At 48.4% G+C, this 16,872-nt stretch overlaps 1 protein-coding gene across 1 annotated transcript in view; it reads left to right on the top strand.

The window, feature by feature from the left end:
* Positions 1-16,872, top strand: part of ANO2 (anoctamin 2) — a 247,533-nt gene that overhangs the window by 171,847 nt on the left and 58,814 nt on the right. The window contains exons 12-13 of the mRNA XM_027543394.1: positions 4,618-4,813; positions 15,598-15,709. Of these exons, the coding sequence (XP_027399195.1) occupies positions 4,618-4,813; positions 15,598-15,709 (308 nt within the window). The remainder of the gene's footprint in view (positions 1-4,617; positions 4,814-15,597; positions 15,710-16,872) is intronic.

Below are 16,872 nucleotides of genomic sequence, written 5' to 3'. Positions count from 1 at the left end.
TTGTCAAAGGCTTTCTCTGCATCTATTGACATAATCATATGGTTTTTATTTTTCAATTTGTTAATGTGGTGTATTACATTGATTGATTTGCGGATATTGAAGAATCCTTGCATCCCTGGGATAAAGCCCACTTGGTCATGGTGTATGATCTTTTTAATGTGTTGTTGGATTCTGATTGCTAGAATTTTGTTAAGGATTTTTGCATCATCAGTGATATTGGCCTGTAGTTTTCTTTTTTTGTGGGATCTTTGTCAGGTTTTGGTATTAGAGTGATGGTGGCCTCATAGAATGAGTTTGGAAGTTTACCTTCCTCTGCAATTTTCTGGAAGAGTTTGAGCAGGATAGGTGTTAGTTGCAGGATATAAAATCAACACACAGAAATCCCTTGCATTCCTATACACTAATAATGAGAAAACAGAAAGAGAAATTAAGGAAACAATTCCATTCACCATTGCAATGGAAAGAATAAAATACTTAGGAATATATCTACCTAAAGAAACTAAAGACCTATATATAGAAAACTATAAAACACTGGTGAAAGAAATCAAAGAGAACACTAATAGATGGAGAAATATACCATGTTCACGGATTGGAAGAATCAATATAGTGAAAATGAGTATACTACCCAAAGCAATTTATAGATTCAATGCAATCCTTATCAAGCTACCAACAGTATTCTTCACAGAGCTAGAACAAGTAATTTCACAATTTGTATGGAAATACAAAAAACCTTGAATAGCCAAAGCGATCTTGAGAAAGAAGAATGGAACTGGAGGAATCAATCTACCTGACTTCAGGCTCTACTACAAAGCCACAGTTATCAAGACAGTATGGTACTGGCACAAAGACAGAAATATAGATCAATGGAACAAAATAGAAAGCCCAGAGATAAATCCACACATATATGGACACCTTATCTTTGACAAAGGAGGCAAGAATATACAATGGATTAGAGACAATCTCTTTAACAAGTGGTGCTGGGAAATCTGGTCAACCACTTGTAAAAGAATGAAACTAGAACACTTTCTAACACCATACACAAAAATAAACTCAAAATGGATTAAAGATCTCAATGTAAGACCAGAAACTATAAAACTCCTAGAGGAGAACATAGGCAAAACACTCTCTGACATACATCACAGCAGGATCCTCTATGACCCACCTCCCAGAATATTGGAAATAAAAGCAAAAATAAACAAATGGGACCTAATTAACCTTAAAAGCTTCTGCACATCAAAGGAAACTATTAGCAAGGTGAAAAGACAGCCTTCAGAATGGGAGAAAATAACAGCAAATGAAGCAACTGACAAACAACTAATCTCAAAAATATACAAGCAACTCCTACAGCTCAACTCCAGAAAAATAAATGACCCAATCAAAAAATGGGCCAAAGAACTAAATAGACATTTCTCCAAAGAAGACATACAGAGGGCTAACAAACACATGAAAAGATGCTCAACATCACTCATTATCAGAGAAATGCAAATCAAAACCACTATGAGGTACCATTTCACACCAGTCAGAATGGCTGCGATCCAAAAGTCTACAAGTAATAAATGCTGGAGAGGGTGTGGAGAAAAGGGAACCCTCTTACACTGTTGGTGGGAATGCAAACTACTACAGCCACTATGGAGAACAGTGTGGAGATTCCTTAAAAAACTGGAAATAGAACTGCCTTATGATCCAGCAACCCCACTGCTGAGCATACACACTGAGGAAACCAGAAGGGAAAGAGACACGTGTACCCCAATGTTCATCGCAGCACTGTTTATAATAGCCAGGACATGGAAGCAACCTAGATGTCCATCAGCAGATGAATGGATAAGAAAGCTGTGGTACATATACACAATGGAGTATTACTCAGCCATTAAAAAGAAAACATTTGAATCAGTTCTAATGAGGTGAATGAAACTGGAGCCTATTATACAGAGTGAAGTAAGCCAGAACGAAAAACACCAATACAGTATACTAATGCATATATATGGAATTTAGAAAGGTGGTAACAATAACCCTGTGTATGAGACAGCAAAAGAGACACTGATGTATAGAACAGTCTTATGGACTCTATGGGAGAGGGAGAGGGTGGGAGGATTTGGGAGAATGGCATTGAAACATGTAAAATATCATGTATGAAACGAGATGCCAGTCCAGGTTCGATGCACGATACTGGATGCTTGGGGCTAGTGCACTGGGACGACCCAGAGGGATGGTATGGGGAAGGAGGAGGGAGGAGGGTTCAGGATGGGGAACACATGTATACCTGTGGCGGATTCATTTTGATATTTGGCAAAACTAATACAATTATGTAAAATTTAAAAATAAAACAAACAAACAAAAAAAAAACTCTCCTTCTAAACATAGTGCCCAGAGACCTCTGTGCCAGTTGTCGTCTGTTGTTCAGTCGCTAAGTCTGAACTCTTTGCAACCCCATGGACCGCAGGTCTCCAGGCTTCCCTGTCCTTCACCAGCTCCCAGAGTTTGCTCAAATTCATATCCATGGAGCCGATGATGCCGTCCAACCATCTCATCCTCTGTTGCCCCCTTCTCCTGCTGCCCTCAGTCTTTCCCAGCATCAGAATCTTTTCCAATGAGTCAGCTCTTCCCATAAGGTGGTCAAAGTATTGGAGCTTCAGCATCAGTCCTTCCAATGAATATTCAGGGTTGATTTCCTTTAGGATTGACTGCTTTGGCCTCCTTGCAGTCCAAGGGACCCCCAACAGCCCCCATTTAAATGGCCTGGTAAAGTGATGCTTTGCTCACCCTGAGGACCAAGAGTCTAAAATTCTCATCCTGAAAAAAAATAAAATAAAATAAAATTCTCACCCTGGATTTCTTTCCCTTTTTTCTCCTTCAAGCCACCTTTCGTACCCACCCCCTAAAGCTCTGCCTCTAACCCTTGTCAGCTCAGATACATTCAATGGCTCCTTGTTGCCTTTCAATAAAGATGTATTTTATTTTTGATTTTTAAACTAATTTGTGAATTCTTAAAATATTATTTATCCATTTTTTACATATTATTTGGCTGTGTTGGGTTTACTTGAGGCACACAGGCTCTTCATAGCATCACATGGATCCTTCGTTGTTGTGCGTGGGCTGTCTAGTTGTGGCTCCTGGTCTTCATAGCTCCAGTGGCTCCCTGGTGGCTCAGTGGTAAAGAATCCGCCTGCCAGTACAGAAGACATGGGTTCAGTCCCTGGGTCGGGAAGATCCCCTGGAGAAGGAAATGGCAACCTGCTCCAGTATTCTTGCCTGTGAAATTTCATAGACAGAGGAGCCTGGTGGGCTATAGTCCATGGAGGCAGAAAAGAGTTGGACACAACTGAGCGACTAAAATAAACAGATGCGTGTCTTAGTAGTCGCAGCACGCAGGCTTGGTTGCCCCTTGCCATGTGGCATCTTAGTTTGCTGGGATCAAGCTGGAGTCCCCTGCATTGCAAGGCGGATTCTTAACCACTGAATCACCAGGGAAGTCCCTAAAATATGCATTTTAAATCCCCTTCTTCACAAACTCTTCCCTAGCTCCTTTGTACTGTCAGTCGTGTTCACAACAACACTGTTCACTTGATACAACTCCATCACTAATTATTATTTAGTATTTACTATGGTTGAACTTAGCCCCATAGTAGAGTGCAAGCTCCCCAATGAAAGGAATCACAGCACCTGTGTCCTACACCATGCATTCAGTGTCTGTCTTCTTTTCTTTTTTTACATTTTTATAGATTAGTTTTATTTATAAGACTTCTCAGTGATAAAGAACCTTCCTGCCAAACAGGAGACGTGGGTTTGACCCCTGGGTCAGGAAGATCCCCTGGAAAAGGAAATAACAACCCACTCTAGTATTGAAGAAGTGAAGTGAAAGTCTCTCAGTCGTGTCTAACTCTTTGTGACCCCATGGATATACAGTCCATGGAATTCTCCAGGCCAGAATACTGGAGTGGGTAGCCTTTCCCTTCTCCAGGGGATCTTCCCAACCCAGGGATCTAACCCAGGTCTCCCATATTGTAGGTGGATTCTTTACCATCTAAGCTGCAAGGGAAGCCCAAGAATACCGGAATGGGTAGCCTATTCCTTCTCCAGTGGATCTTCCCAAGCCAGGAATCGAACCAGAGTCTCCTGCATTGCAGGCGGGTTCTTTACCAACTGAACTATCAGGGAATCTCTATTCTGGTATGGACAGAGGAGCCTGGCGTGCTGCAGTCCATGGGGTCACAAGGAGTTGGACGTGACTTAGAGACTAAACAACAAATTTTACAATTTCTTGTAATTGAATGAGAAATTTTTAAATTCTATGATGCTTTACAATTTCCAGAAGTTTCACACACATGATTTAATATAATTCCATAATAACTCTTTTCCTTACCCCTGTATTGCCCTGCCCCCCACTGGTAACCTTACTCTGTGTGTGTGTGCTTGTGTGTTATAGGCCATTTGGAATCTAGTAAAAGGGAGAGACAGTCTCTCCTGGAAAATGCCCCATGCAGGAATTTGCGTGAGTTTCCGGGGTTGGCAGTGCCTTGCTGTCCCCCAGGTTAACACTACCTGATGTGGCACAGAATCTAGCCGTAGGTGGGCAGCGGCTGTCCACTGACCTGTGACTCTCCCTGTTTTCCCTAACAGATCGCCTTGACGTTCTCCATCGTCTTTGGGGTCATCGTCTATCGCATCACTACTGCGGCTGCTCTCTCTCTCAACAAGGCCACACGCTCCAACGTCCGGGTGACAGTGACGGCCACGGCAGTCATCATCAACCTGGTGGTCATTCTCATTCTGGACGAGATCTACGGTGCCGTGGCCAAGTGGCTCACCAAAATCGGTACGGAGTCGCCACCTCCCACGCTCCCCTGGGACCCCCTAGGGTGAGGTCAGTTCAGTGTGTGCAGGGTTTCTGGCGGCAGTGACCCAACATAAAGCAAAGGAAGTCCAGAGCACTTGAAGCGGAGAAACGAGAAGGTGCAGGGTGTGTCCTGACCAGGCAGGAATCCTTCCTGGAATATTCTCAATCAGTAGTCCCCCAGCCCAAGTTGATGGCCTCTGTATCCCCCAAGAGAGTCATGGGGTCTGTTCTTTCTGCTTCCCTGGTGGCTCAGTGGTAAAGAAGCCACCTGCCAGTGCAGGAGATGTGGGTTCCATCCCTGTGTCGGGAAGATCCCCTGGAGAAGGAAATGAATGGCACCCCACTCCAGTATTCTTGCCTGGGATAATCCCATGCACAGAGGAGCCTGGCAGGTTACAGTCCATGTGGTCACAAAGAGTTGGACACAACTTAGCCACTAAGCATGCTATTCTTTTTAGCCTAACCTAGAAGCAAAAGGGCTTCAACACTTCCTGCTTAAAAAAAAAAAAAAAAAAAAAAGGCCACGTTCTCTTTCTCCTTATTTTCCCAGCAACATTTACAAAGTTGGGAAAGTCTCTTGATACTTGAGCCCAAGAGGGTCTTATCTGCCCCATATTGTCAGAGGCCCCCACAAATCCATGCATTCCCCCGGCTCTGAGCAGACTTCAAAGGAGTGTATCGGGCTTCCCAAGCTCCCAGCCAGTGAAAAATGCAGTGGCCTCAGCGTTCAGACGTGTCATTCGAGCCACAAGCTGCTGTTGATTGAGCACCACTTTCCGGCACTTGTGCTTCTTAGTTGGGACGGGGCGGGGAGGGGGCTGCAGGGAGCTGAGACCCTCTCCTCACTGTCTTTATCCTGGGTGGCCTGGAGGCATCTCTTTCCCTCACTGAGTCTAGGGACCAATGGTCTCAGCCTCTCAGTAACCCCAGGGGAGCAGAATTCGTGAAGGGATGTTTTTAATGTGCTATCAAGTTGGAAGTGGACACTTGACCAGATAACCCCCCTCTTCAAGGGAGCCTTTCCTGGGGGTGCAGAGAATTTCGGAAAGGTTTCACTAATGGCAGTGGGCACCTGTTAGGGACAGAGAGTGCTGAAAGGTCATGTGGAGGCTGTCACAGTTGTGGACAGTTCATCACCTCTGCCCACAGCACGCTGGCTAAAAGCAGCCTGATCAGGAAGAGGCTGGAAACGTGTGGAAGCTTGTGGACGCTCCATGACCAAGAAAGGTCTCTGCCACTCACTCCAGCCAGGCCACACAGCCCTGGAGAACTGCCCTTCCGCCTGACATCTCAGTTCTCTCCTCCCCAGCCTGCTCCCTAGTAGATCTTAGCCCACGGTTGTTGGTGCATTTATGGGTGAAATGTATCTCTCTTTTCACTCACGCATTCAGATTTTTTTTTCAAGGAGTACCATCAGGCAAGGTATTCTGTAGGCCACAGGAGAGGCTAAAGCAAGCTTTTATGCATTCGTGGTTTCAACCCTGCCTACTGCCCAAAGGACTTGAGGAAATGTGAAAATGAACCAGGGAAGGACTTCCCTGGTGGTCCAGTGGCTAAGACTCCACACTCCCAATGCAGGGGGCCTGGGTTGGATCCCTGGTTAGGGAACTAGATCCCCGCATGCTGCACCTAAGATCCTGCATGCCGCAGCTGAAGGTCCCATGTGTCCCACCCAAGGCCTGGTGCAGCCAACTTAAAAAGAGAGAGAGAGGGGGATGATCCAGGAAAATGCAGAGTTGCCATGATGCAGGAGTGACTGGAAGATGTGACAAAGAGATCCAAAGACAAGAGTTGTTCTTACTGGCAGAGTTCACACACTGATGAGACGCTCACACACAGCAGGGTGACCGGCCGACCTGCCGGCAGAGGTGTGGTTTCAGAGCCCCCAGGCCTGTAAGGAACATGAAACTGAGGATAAGGTACCTGGTGGAATGAGGGTCCTGCCAAGCTCAGGGGCTCCCTCTGCCTTCTCACGCTGGCTTTAATGCCCGTCTGGCATCCTGCCCCTGGTCTCCTGGTGCATGAGGAGGTGGTGACCATGTGCTTTGCTCACCAGGTGCAAACAGCTGGGGTAAACAACCCCAAGAGTTCTTGAGTGTTTCTTGCAAAGCTGGGCGATGGAAGACTCATTCCCTGGGAGGTCCCTGGACTGGCCCTGGTCTAGGCCTAGCTGAGGTCCATCTTGCCACAAATATTTATGACAAAAGACAGAATTTGTTGACTGCCTTGAGTGTGATGGATGGGCTCCACAGTGATAGATAAAGATGGAGATTGTCTTCCTGGTGACCAGGATAACAGCAGTCGTGGGCTCGGGCACAAGACACACCATCTGGAGGTGATGAGGTCCTGGTGGTTCAAGGACTGAGCAGAAGCCCGTGACTGGGGGACGGGGTTGCTAGGGAAACAGAGATGCTTTGAGACCTTGTTGGCCAAGGCACACTGTGCTAAGTGTGTGGCCCGGTTCACAAGCTTCAGTCCCTGACGTTTGTGAGTCTCAATGAATAGGCAGGGCAAGGACTGTCTTAGTCCCTGGTGATGTGTTCTTTCCTGGAGGGGTCACAGGGTGTCACGGGGACAGGATCCAGTTCCTGGAGGAGGGAGGAAGCAAGAACGGGGCAGGACCAGGAGGGGGCTTGGCATCTTGGGAGGTCACGGTCTGAGGCAAGACCCTGGGGTCACCAGGAAGATCAGCTCAAGGACAGCTTCTGTCTCAGTCTGTTCTGGCCGCTATAACAAAATACCATGGACTGGATGGTTGACAAACAGAAACTCATGCCTCAGGGCTCTGGAGTCCAGGACGAGGGCACCAGTGTAGACGGCTCCTGGTGAAGGGCCTCTTCCGGGCTGCTGATGGCTGCCTCCTTGCTGTGTCCTCAAGTGGTGGAAGGGGCTGGGAGCACCACGGGGTCTTTTATAAGAGCGCTCATCCCATTGCTTGGTGGCTCAGCAGTAAAGAATCTGCCTACAATGCAGGAGACGTGGGTTCGATCCCTGGGTCAGGAAGATCCCCTGGAGGAGGGTATGGCAACCCACCCCAGTATCCTTGCCTGGAGAATCCCATGGACAGAGGAGCCTGGTGGGCCACAGTCTATGCGGTCGCAAAGAGTTGGACATGACTGAGCAATTAACGCTTCCAGTTTCACAATCCCATTCCTGAGGGCTCCACCCTTATGACCTAAGCACCTCCCAGAGTCCCCACCCCCTCATACCATCCCCTCTGGGGGCTTAGGATTTCAACTTGTGAATTTAGGGGAATGCAGACATTCAGACCATGGCAGCTTCCTCCGTGGGTCACGGCATGGGGTGCACTGTGCCCTTGATGGCAGGCTTCTGAGTCTGCCTGTTGTGGAGCAGGATGCCCAGGGTCTTGTCGTGACCCACATGGGCCTGGATCTGGCTCAGCCTGGAAGGGGCCCCTGCTCATCCTCTAGTTGCGGGGATGACCTCTAGCTCGAGGCTGAGTGAGGCAGGCAGGGTTGACACCAAGCTTCATGGCTGAATGATCCAGCTGCCATCAGCTTGTCTTCATCAACATGGTTCCCTAAGTCCAGCTCCTCCAGCTCCTTCTCTTCTTTCTCCTCCTCCTCCCCCATCCCTCCTCCTCTTCTCCCTTCCAAAACTCTGCCTAGTTCTGGATTGTGTGTGGGGCTACAGATTCCTCCTTACACTTCACCAAGCCTCTCCTAGTTACAGGGTCGGGCTCACTGTGAGTCCCTGACACACAATTATTGTGTCAGATCAAAGCCTCCACTTCTTAGGAAGAGGCTGCGTTTGTGACTTGTTTAAATAGCACTAGTACCCTGCTCCTGAGCATCGCTATCCTGGGGGCAGGGACACGCCGGAAGGAGGGAGAGGAGAAGAAAGGACTTGATTTTCTGACACCCGTTGTGTTCCTGGCGGGCATTGTACATACAGCGTTTCATCCAATTTTCACAATAGCCCCTGGTCGTTTCTTTCATTTTATTTATGAGGAGTCTGAAGAGGTTTAGAAACTCCACCAAGGCCCATGGTTGGTAGTGGCATGTGTGTATAGACACACGCACGCACACACACACACACACACACACATACACACACACACACACACACCCTGTTCCAAGCTCTGCTTTAAGCACACTATGTATGTTAGTATATGGAATCCTCATAACAGCCCTGAGGGTGCGGTGGTCTCGACCCTCCCACAGGCCCAGGGGCCTCTGACTGAGCGGTGAAGCTTCTGTGTCCTTGCTGAGACCATAGCAGTCCACTGTTCAGTAATACGTAGCTGTCCTTTTGCCTTGGGGAATTCTAAAAGTGCAGGGAAAGGAGAATAAAACACACCAGAGGTTCCAGAAGATTTTAAAATCGACGCACCCACCCTTGAGAATGGCTGGTTGCGAGGCACGGTTCAGGGGGCAAGAGGGGGGTGGTCTCTGGGGATTAGGGAGGAGACAGTGGGAGCAAGCCCCTCGCTCCATGCAGGCCCGCAGGCAGGAGCAGACCTCTGCAGGTTCACCAACTTTGGGGTCCCACTTGCTTTTTAAATGAAAATTTTTTTTTTTCTTTGAAGAATTGAAGTACCACCAGGAAGTCCTGAGTCTAGAATTGTGCATCGGCTCTAAGCCATCCTCTGCACAGGCTGTATCTGACCGCTAAGGAGAGGCGATGGGGAGGAAAGGAAGAGGCGGGGGGAACCTCAGTACCAGAGGCCGCCCGGACCGCACAGATTCTTTAAAGAGGAATGTTTTGGGTTTACAGGAATGGATCTAATTTCCCATCAGATGTGGACAACGTGTGTTTTCAGAGCGCAGGGTGGAGGGCTGCTGTATGGGTTCCAGGCACCAGTGCAAGGGGACCCAGCTTCCCCGCAGCTGGAGTCTGCACAGGAGTGGGCTTTCGGAGCAAGGACATGTGTGGGTGCGTGTGGCTGTGTATATATGCATGTGGGTACGTGGGAATACATGTGGATGCGTGTGGATGCACATGGGTGGCAGGTGGATGTGTGTGGATACATGTGGTTACATGTAGATGTGGTGGTGTGTCTGGATATGTATGGATGCATGTGGATATGTGTAGATGTATGTGGGGGTGTGTATGCATGTGGATGCGTGTGGACACATGGATACATGTGGATATGTGAGGATGTGGGTGGGTACATGTGGATACATGTGGAGGCATGTGCATGTGTGTGGATGCGTGTGGCCGCATGTGGGCTGGGCTGGGCCCTAGGCCTTCCTGGCGGGGAGACTACAGTGCTGGTAATTTGAAATCTGGCCCGAGAGTCAGGTCTGCTGGGTTGTCTTCCTGCTCTGCCACCATCTCCTGACTCCCTGGGTGGCCTCTGGCCTGTCGCGTGTGGGGGGCCAGGGGAAGGGTGTGGCCAGAGTTGATTCTGCCATTGTCTGAGGCCCCCTCTGTGAGGCGAGCAGGAACTGTACATTTTGTCTGGGAAGCCAAAAGATGGTGGGGGGCTGCTGCTCATAATGCAAATGACGTGAGCATGCCTGTAGCCCAGTTTGTAGAACAATTCATTCCAGTTACATGGAACTATTATTAGTAACACTGCTACTTATAATAGTTTTTTTTTTAAATAACTGGCAAGAATTCCTTCCAAACTTGAGCTGTAGCTACGAACATTGTCTCTCATTTTTTCAGTTAACCCCTGAGCACTTATCTCTCCTTTTAGCAAGAAGCTCATACGTTCCTCTCCCTTTTTTTGAGTTTTCTAAGAACCCACGCCTTAATCCATGAGAAGAAAGAGAGTGATCATGCTCTGTTGGCCAGGTTTTCCCTCCAGGCCCCTTCTCCCCACCTCTCTGCTGAGGTCTGTGACCCGAGGCCCAGCAGATTGTATCATGGGCACCCCAAGCCTGACAGTGGGCTGGGTTCAGCCGATGGGAAGCAGTGGAAGGAGCTTAGCGGGTAGAGGAGATGGAATTGGGGCCATTTCTCCCTGATTCACCCCACCTCTAGCAAAACTGTGCCTTCATTAACATCCCTTCCTCTGAACCTTCTGGGGTGAATTCTGTTTCCCACTGGGATGCTGATCATTTATACCAGGTCAGGCCAACATCCATGCTTAAACAGGGACATTCCCTGGAGTGTGACCAGCCCTTCGCTCCCATGTCTCCTTGCTACAGCACGTTGCTGCTGGATGCTGGCCTGTCCCATCAGACAGGGAAGGCGGGACCACTGCTGAGCTGGTCCGTTCTCACTGCCGGTCCCGGACTGGCCACTGGGCCCTTCAAGGAAGCTCGGTCCTCCCCATCGAGGGTCTACAGCTATGAGGGTGCCCTGCTTTCAGACATATAACACCTGTATCCCCACCCCCATGCTGTCATCTGTCACACAGACCCGGACTCCCTGCTCCCTGGATCCCACCCTAGCTGTGTACAGCCTGTCCTCATAAACTTTCAAAACACAGTAGGTTGGATGATCCCTCATCCCAGCTCTCTTTGAGGGAGGTGACCCTCGGTGACTATAAGATAGGGGTACTCATCACCCTAAGTGATGCCACCCCAGCCTTCTAAGAAAGAGGGCTCATCAGAGATGTTGAGGTAACTTGGTGGAGCCTGTGTCACCAAAGAAGAGAAACACGTGTACACGTGAAAGGTCCAATAGAATGCCTGACAGCAGGTGCTTGTGGCTTCAGACTGCACCTGTGTAGCACAGGGAGTTCAGCCCGGTGCTCTGTGTTGATCTAGAGGGGTGGGATGGGGGACAGTGGGAGGAGGCTCCAGAGGGAGGGGATATATATATATATATATATATATATGCTGTGTGTGCTCAGTCGTGTTCGACTCTTTGCGATCCTATGGACTGTAGGCTCCATGGGATTCTCCAGGCAAGAATACTGGAGTGGGTTGCCATTTCCTCCTCCAAGGGATCTTCCTGACCCAGGGTGTGAACCCATATATGTATATGTATACATATATCTGATTTTCTTCCTTGTGCAGAAGAAACTAACACAACATTGTAAAGCAGTGATTCTCCAACAGAAAAAGAGAGGACATGTCCTAGGGAGCTGACACTTGGGCTGGACTGCTAGTGCACAGTAGGTCTCCAGTCCCTTTGTTTGGGGGGTCTCTGTCGTCTTCCTGACTCTAAGCGTGGGGCCCCGTGTGCTGGAATCTCTCCAGGGCTCCAGGAGTGTCTCAGGAACACCCATCCATAGTCTTGCCCTCAAGCAGTGCACTGGCTGCCTGGTTACCCAGCTCGCTGGCTTCTGCCAGGGTGATTCCCTCCCTGTGGCATAAACAAGGCAGCAACATCACACAGGAGGCTGGGGCCGCCCCCTTTCCCACCCCCACACCCCCCACATAAACATGAACCCGTGCACACACACAAATGGAGGGAAGGCCAGATGGCTGGGCTGTCAGGAAACACTGCTATTTGCAAAGCTGGATCTGCCCTGGGGGAGAAGTGGGAAGCGTGTGGCACCTTTGCTTTCTGACTCAGCCTCCGTTCCACCCCAGAGTGGTGTGAGGGCTGGAAGTGGCTGAAATTCACACCTGGAAGTCGCCTCAGTTTGTCTGGTTGCTGCCATGGATCTGTATCTGCTGGATCGCTGGGGACACCCCGTTCGGATGAGTTGCTCTTCCAAACTTCGGATTCCACAGCCGACACCCCCTTGCTCGTCATGCTGTTTCCATATGACGAGGATGGCGCTCCAGGGACTTTGAATTCTGAGCTGGCCCCCTGGGACTCCCTTGGGCTTTCATACTAATTATTTTCCAAGGCAGTTTACAGCTGGGTCATTTATACTCATATTTTTTCATGACACAATTCTCCAGAGGTTTAACACTTAAAAGAAAGGGAGAAGGGTAAGGGTGCTGCACAGGAATTCTATCTCATTCATGGTCCCTCCTGGTCCTAAAGTCTGCCCTTTGTCCAAAATCCACTCCAGCTGCTGAGATTCAGATGGCCTCCAGTCAACCTGGGGTGGCTTCCTGGGGGAGGTGAGGTTTCAGGAGCCTGTGAAGGTGGAGAGGGGTTGAGTTCTGCCTTCTCACACTCTCTCCATGTTGACTCCTCCTCTCCATCTGTCTTGTTGTTTAGTTGCTCAGTCATATCCGAACCTTTGTGACCCCATGGCCTATAGCCTGCCAGGCTCCTCTGTCCATGGGATTCTACAGGCAGGAATACTGGAGTGGGTTGCCATTCCCTCCTCCAGGGGATCTGCCCGACCCAGGAATGGAGCCCACATCTCCTGCTTGGCAGATGGGTTCTTTACCATGGAGCCACCTGGGAAGCAGTTGATGTCTAAAGGCACTTTATTTGAAGTTTTATGAAACACAAGGCTGGGCTGTTTTCTCATGGACTCAGATGTGGACCACTCCAGATTCTGTATCAGGATGGTGCCCAGTGTTCTAAAGTGCCCTAGTTGTCCTGTAGACATCATTCCACCCTGAGGGGACCCTGCAAAACCTGTTGCATCTTGCTGCCCCAGGCAGGTGAGGCTCCTCATGTTGGCTGTTGAAAGAGACCCGTTCTAAGATAGGCATGACGTTGTAAATCAACTCACTGTACTTCAATTTTAAAAGCGAGACCCAAAGTTGGCGCTCCAGGGCCCCAACTTCCTCCCTCCCCTGGGGACGTGTTCCCTCGGGGGCCTCCTTTCCCCAGAAGCCTCAGCAGAGCACCCAGCAGGCCTCATAGCTTCTCTGCCGTGGGCCCCCAGCTGATTTAGTGGGCTATCAAGTAGATTTGGATTGTTTATTGGACTTGCCCATTTTTTATAATGGCTCATGGCCCTAAAAGCATAGGCACGGGCTGTTTATAGAAATAATCCTAATGAATAATAACCAGGCCCATGATTTATTAGGATGGAAGAAGGGAGCCACTCATTTTTAGTTGGAGCAAAATGCTCTGAAGGGAGCAGATTCTCCTTCCAGAGAGCTTGGAGGAAATTCCTGTGTGAATTGGGAGATCTGAGTACCAAGAGTTCAAAGGCGATTATAAAAGAAAATCAAAGACACGTGCCTCTCTGGACCTCGTTCCTAATCCCCTTCTAGCCACATTTACAAGGTGACTTTTCCAGATTTTCAGATCCTCAGACCTGATTAAGTAATATCACCTGATTACTTTTCAGGTGACATTGGTTTTCATTTTCTTACCCCCAAAATACTTAAAAGTGAGAGACAAGATGTGGTTAAGTTATTACTGAATTGATTGCTTCAGGCTCATGGGGCAAAGGTTCAAATTCCTGTTGAAAATGCCCCCTCCCTCCCTTCCTCCTTCCTTCCCTCCTTCCTTATTTCCTTGCTTCCTTTTGTTGACTGAAAAAAAATGTAAAATTTGAGAATTATGTTTTATTTGGTGGACTTTCTGAGGACTTAAGCCCGAGAGGCAGCCTCTCAGATGGCTCTGAGAGATTGCTCTGAAGAGGTGAGGGAGGAGCCAGGATAAATAGGAAATTCTGCAACAAAAACCAGGTAGTAGAACAGCAAAAGATGACTGTTAGTTAAAGAAACTGAGAAGGCAATGGCACCCCACTCCCGTACTCTTGCCTGGAAACTCCCATGAATGGAGGAGCCTGGTAGGCTGCAGTCCATGGGGTCGCTAAGAGTCGGACACAACTGACCAACTTCACTTTCACTTTTCACTTTCATGCATTGGAGAAGGAAATGGCAACCCACTCTAGTGTTCTTGCCTGGAGAATCCCAGGGACAGAGGAGCCTGGTAGGAGGCTGTCTACGGGGTTGCACAGAGTCGGACACGACTGAAGCGACTTAGCAGCAGCAGCAGTTAAAGAAAAACAGATACCTCGAGTTAATGAAGCTAGTGCTTTTCTACGTATGTCTGGGCTCATTGAAATCATCCCTTTGACATGCACCTCAGCTACTTGGGGCCAGGACCCTGTGTTCTTCATCCTGAGTCCTCTCAGGGTGCACAGTCCGGGGTGGCTCTAGTCATCACTGACGCACATGATGTAGGGTTAGTGCTTTCTTTGTCCTTGAGGAGCGTGGCCCAGTAACCTCTTCTCTTTGCGAAGCTCTTTGTCAGTCTGTGTAGACCCCTCTGAGCTCTCTGATCAGCTGTCCATGGAGCTCCATGGGTCTCGAGTCTTCTGAAGGCACCAATGAGGTTTCTGCTCAGTGTTTCTCAGGGTCTCCTGGGAACATTGGTTGACTCCCTGCTTGGACCTGATAGAACCCATGAATGCCATGACCCCCAAGCCTGAGACCTTAGACTCAAGTTGTGTTTGTTTTATTTGCTTATCTGATGAGCTTCCATCATTTGAATGAATGGACTCAAGATGTCTCAACCTGTGCCAAGGACATACAGGGAGGGCTTTCCTGCAAAAGACAAAGGAAGAGAGAAAGAGGAGCAATGCCCTGGTGCCCGAGCCAAGCCTTCAGTGCTTCTTGACTTCTGTTCACTGGTTAACAAACCATTTTGTCAGGGATGTTTGTTCTAGTAAAATCTTCTGAAAGTGACGATTGTGCCGGTAAAAGCTGAATTCCTCTTGATGAAGCAGGGGTGGTGGGCGGATATTCTTCTTGCTTAGACTCTCTTTGAGGAGCACTGGCGATATTGTCACTTTCATGGATCAGAGGAGGGAAGTGAAAAGAGACACGTATTGATCCTATATACTCTTGACCTTCTGTACCTGGTAAACCACTTGGGACCTCACAGAGGAAGTCAGTTCTAATGTCACAGAGCAATGGATCTCTGGGTTTCTACTCCGGAGGAGTAAACAGACAGATAATGGCTCGTGTCACAGGGTCACCACTCTAAGGAGGTGAGAAATCTGTGTGATCAGCTTTGATCTTCCCTTTCAGAGGTTCCAAAAACAGAGCAGACATTTGAAGAGCGCCTGATCCTCAAGGCTTTCTTACTGAAGTTTGTCAATGCCTACTCACCCATCTTCTATGTGGCTTTTTTCAAGGGAAGGTGAGTACCTTGGTGTCATATGCAGAAGGGCAATTGGTCACCAAGACAGTCCTCCACTAGGGCCAGCCTGTCCCCGTTGTCAGTTACGTCTTCAGCTCCGTGTCCCGCTCGCATTGCCACCTGACTACACTAATCATGTTGGATTAGCATCTTCAGACTCTGATAACATGGGGAAATCTGCAGTTATTTGGCTCTGGCCCTGAAGGGTTAATCCTAGAGGAATGTGTGTCTCTCAAGCTGAGGACATGGCAGGAGAAAATTTCATGTCCAGCCAGTGATTCTTGGGTCTTGCAATGCAGGTCTGATGCTATCTACCCAGGCCAATGTGGACTTCATAGATTAGGATACAGTCTCCCACAAGACTGCCCTCACTTCAGACACTACTGCAAGCTCTGGGACTCTCAGGTCACTGATGGTTCTGCCTAACTGGCTACAACCACTGACCCCTAGGGTTTGATAATTCACTGGAACAGCTAAATAGAGCTTGGGATGTGCTGTCCCTAAAGTTACAGTGTTATTACAGCAAAGGGTTACAAGTCTGAACTGGCAAATGGGAGACACATAAGGCAAGGCCTAGGAGCATCCTGGAAAGAAGCTTACATGTCCTCAGGATGTCCGCTTCCTGGCACATCGACGTGCACCACCACCCGCTCATCCAGGCTTCAGTGTCCGGAGTTTTTATTGGGATCCCATTATCCAGGCATCATTGAATGAATCATGGCTCATGTAATTGAACTTAGTCTTCAGTCCCTCTCTCTCACCTGAGGTCAGGCTGCCTTTACTTGGCTCAAAGCCCCAACTCATTAATCATGTGGTTGGTCTTTCTGGCATTGGCCTCCATGATCCTGAATGAATGGATGAAGAATTGTGGTACATATGTACAGTGGAATAATAGTCGTAAAAAGGAACAAAATTAGATCAGTTGTAGTGATGTGGATGAGCCTAGAGTCTGTCATACAGAGTGAAGTTAAGTCAGAAATAGAAAAACAAATATCATATATTCATGCATATGTATGGAATCTAGAAACATGGTACAGATCTTATTTGCAGGTCAGGAATAGAGATGCAGATATAGACAAAGGACTTGACACGATGGGGAAGAAGAGGGTGGGGCATGAATTGAGAGAGTAGCTTTGACATATATACAATATCATGTGTAAATA

The sequence above is a fragment of the Bos indicus x Bos taurus genome, chromosome 5 (assembly GCF_003369695.1).
Source record: "Bos indicus x Bos taurus breed Angus x Brahman F1 hybrid chromosome 5, Bos_hybrid_MaternalHap_v2.0, whole genome shotgun sequence".
In the NCBI taxonomy this organism is placed as follows: domain Eukaryota; kingdom Metazoa; phylum Chordata; class Mammalia; order Artiodactyla; family Bovidae; genus Bos; species Bos indicus x Bos taurus.
The sequence above is the reverse complement of the archived record's forward strand: the minus strand, read 5'-3'. Positions and strand labels throughout refer to the sequence as shown.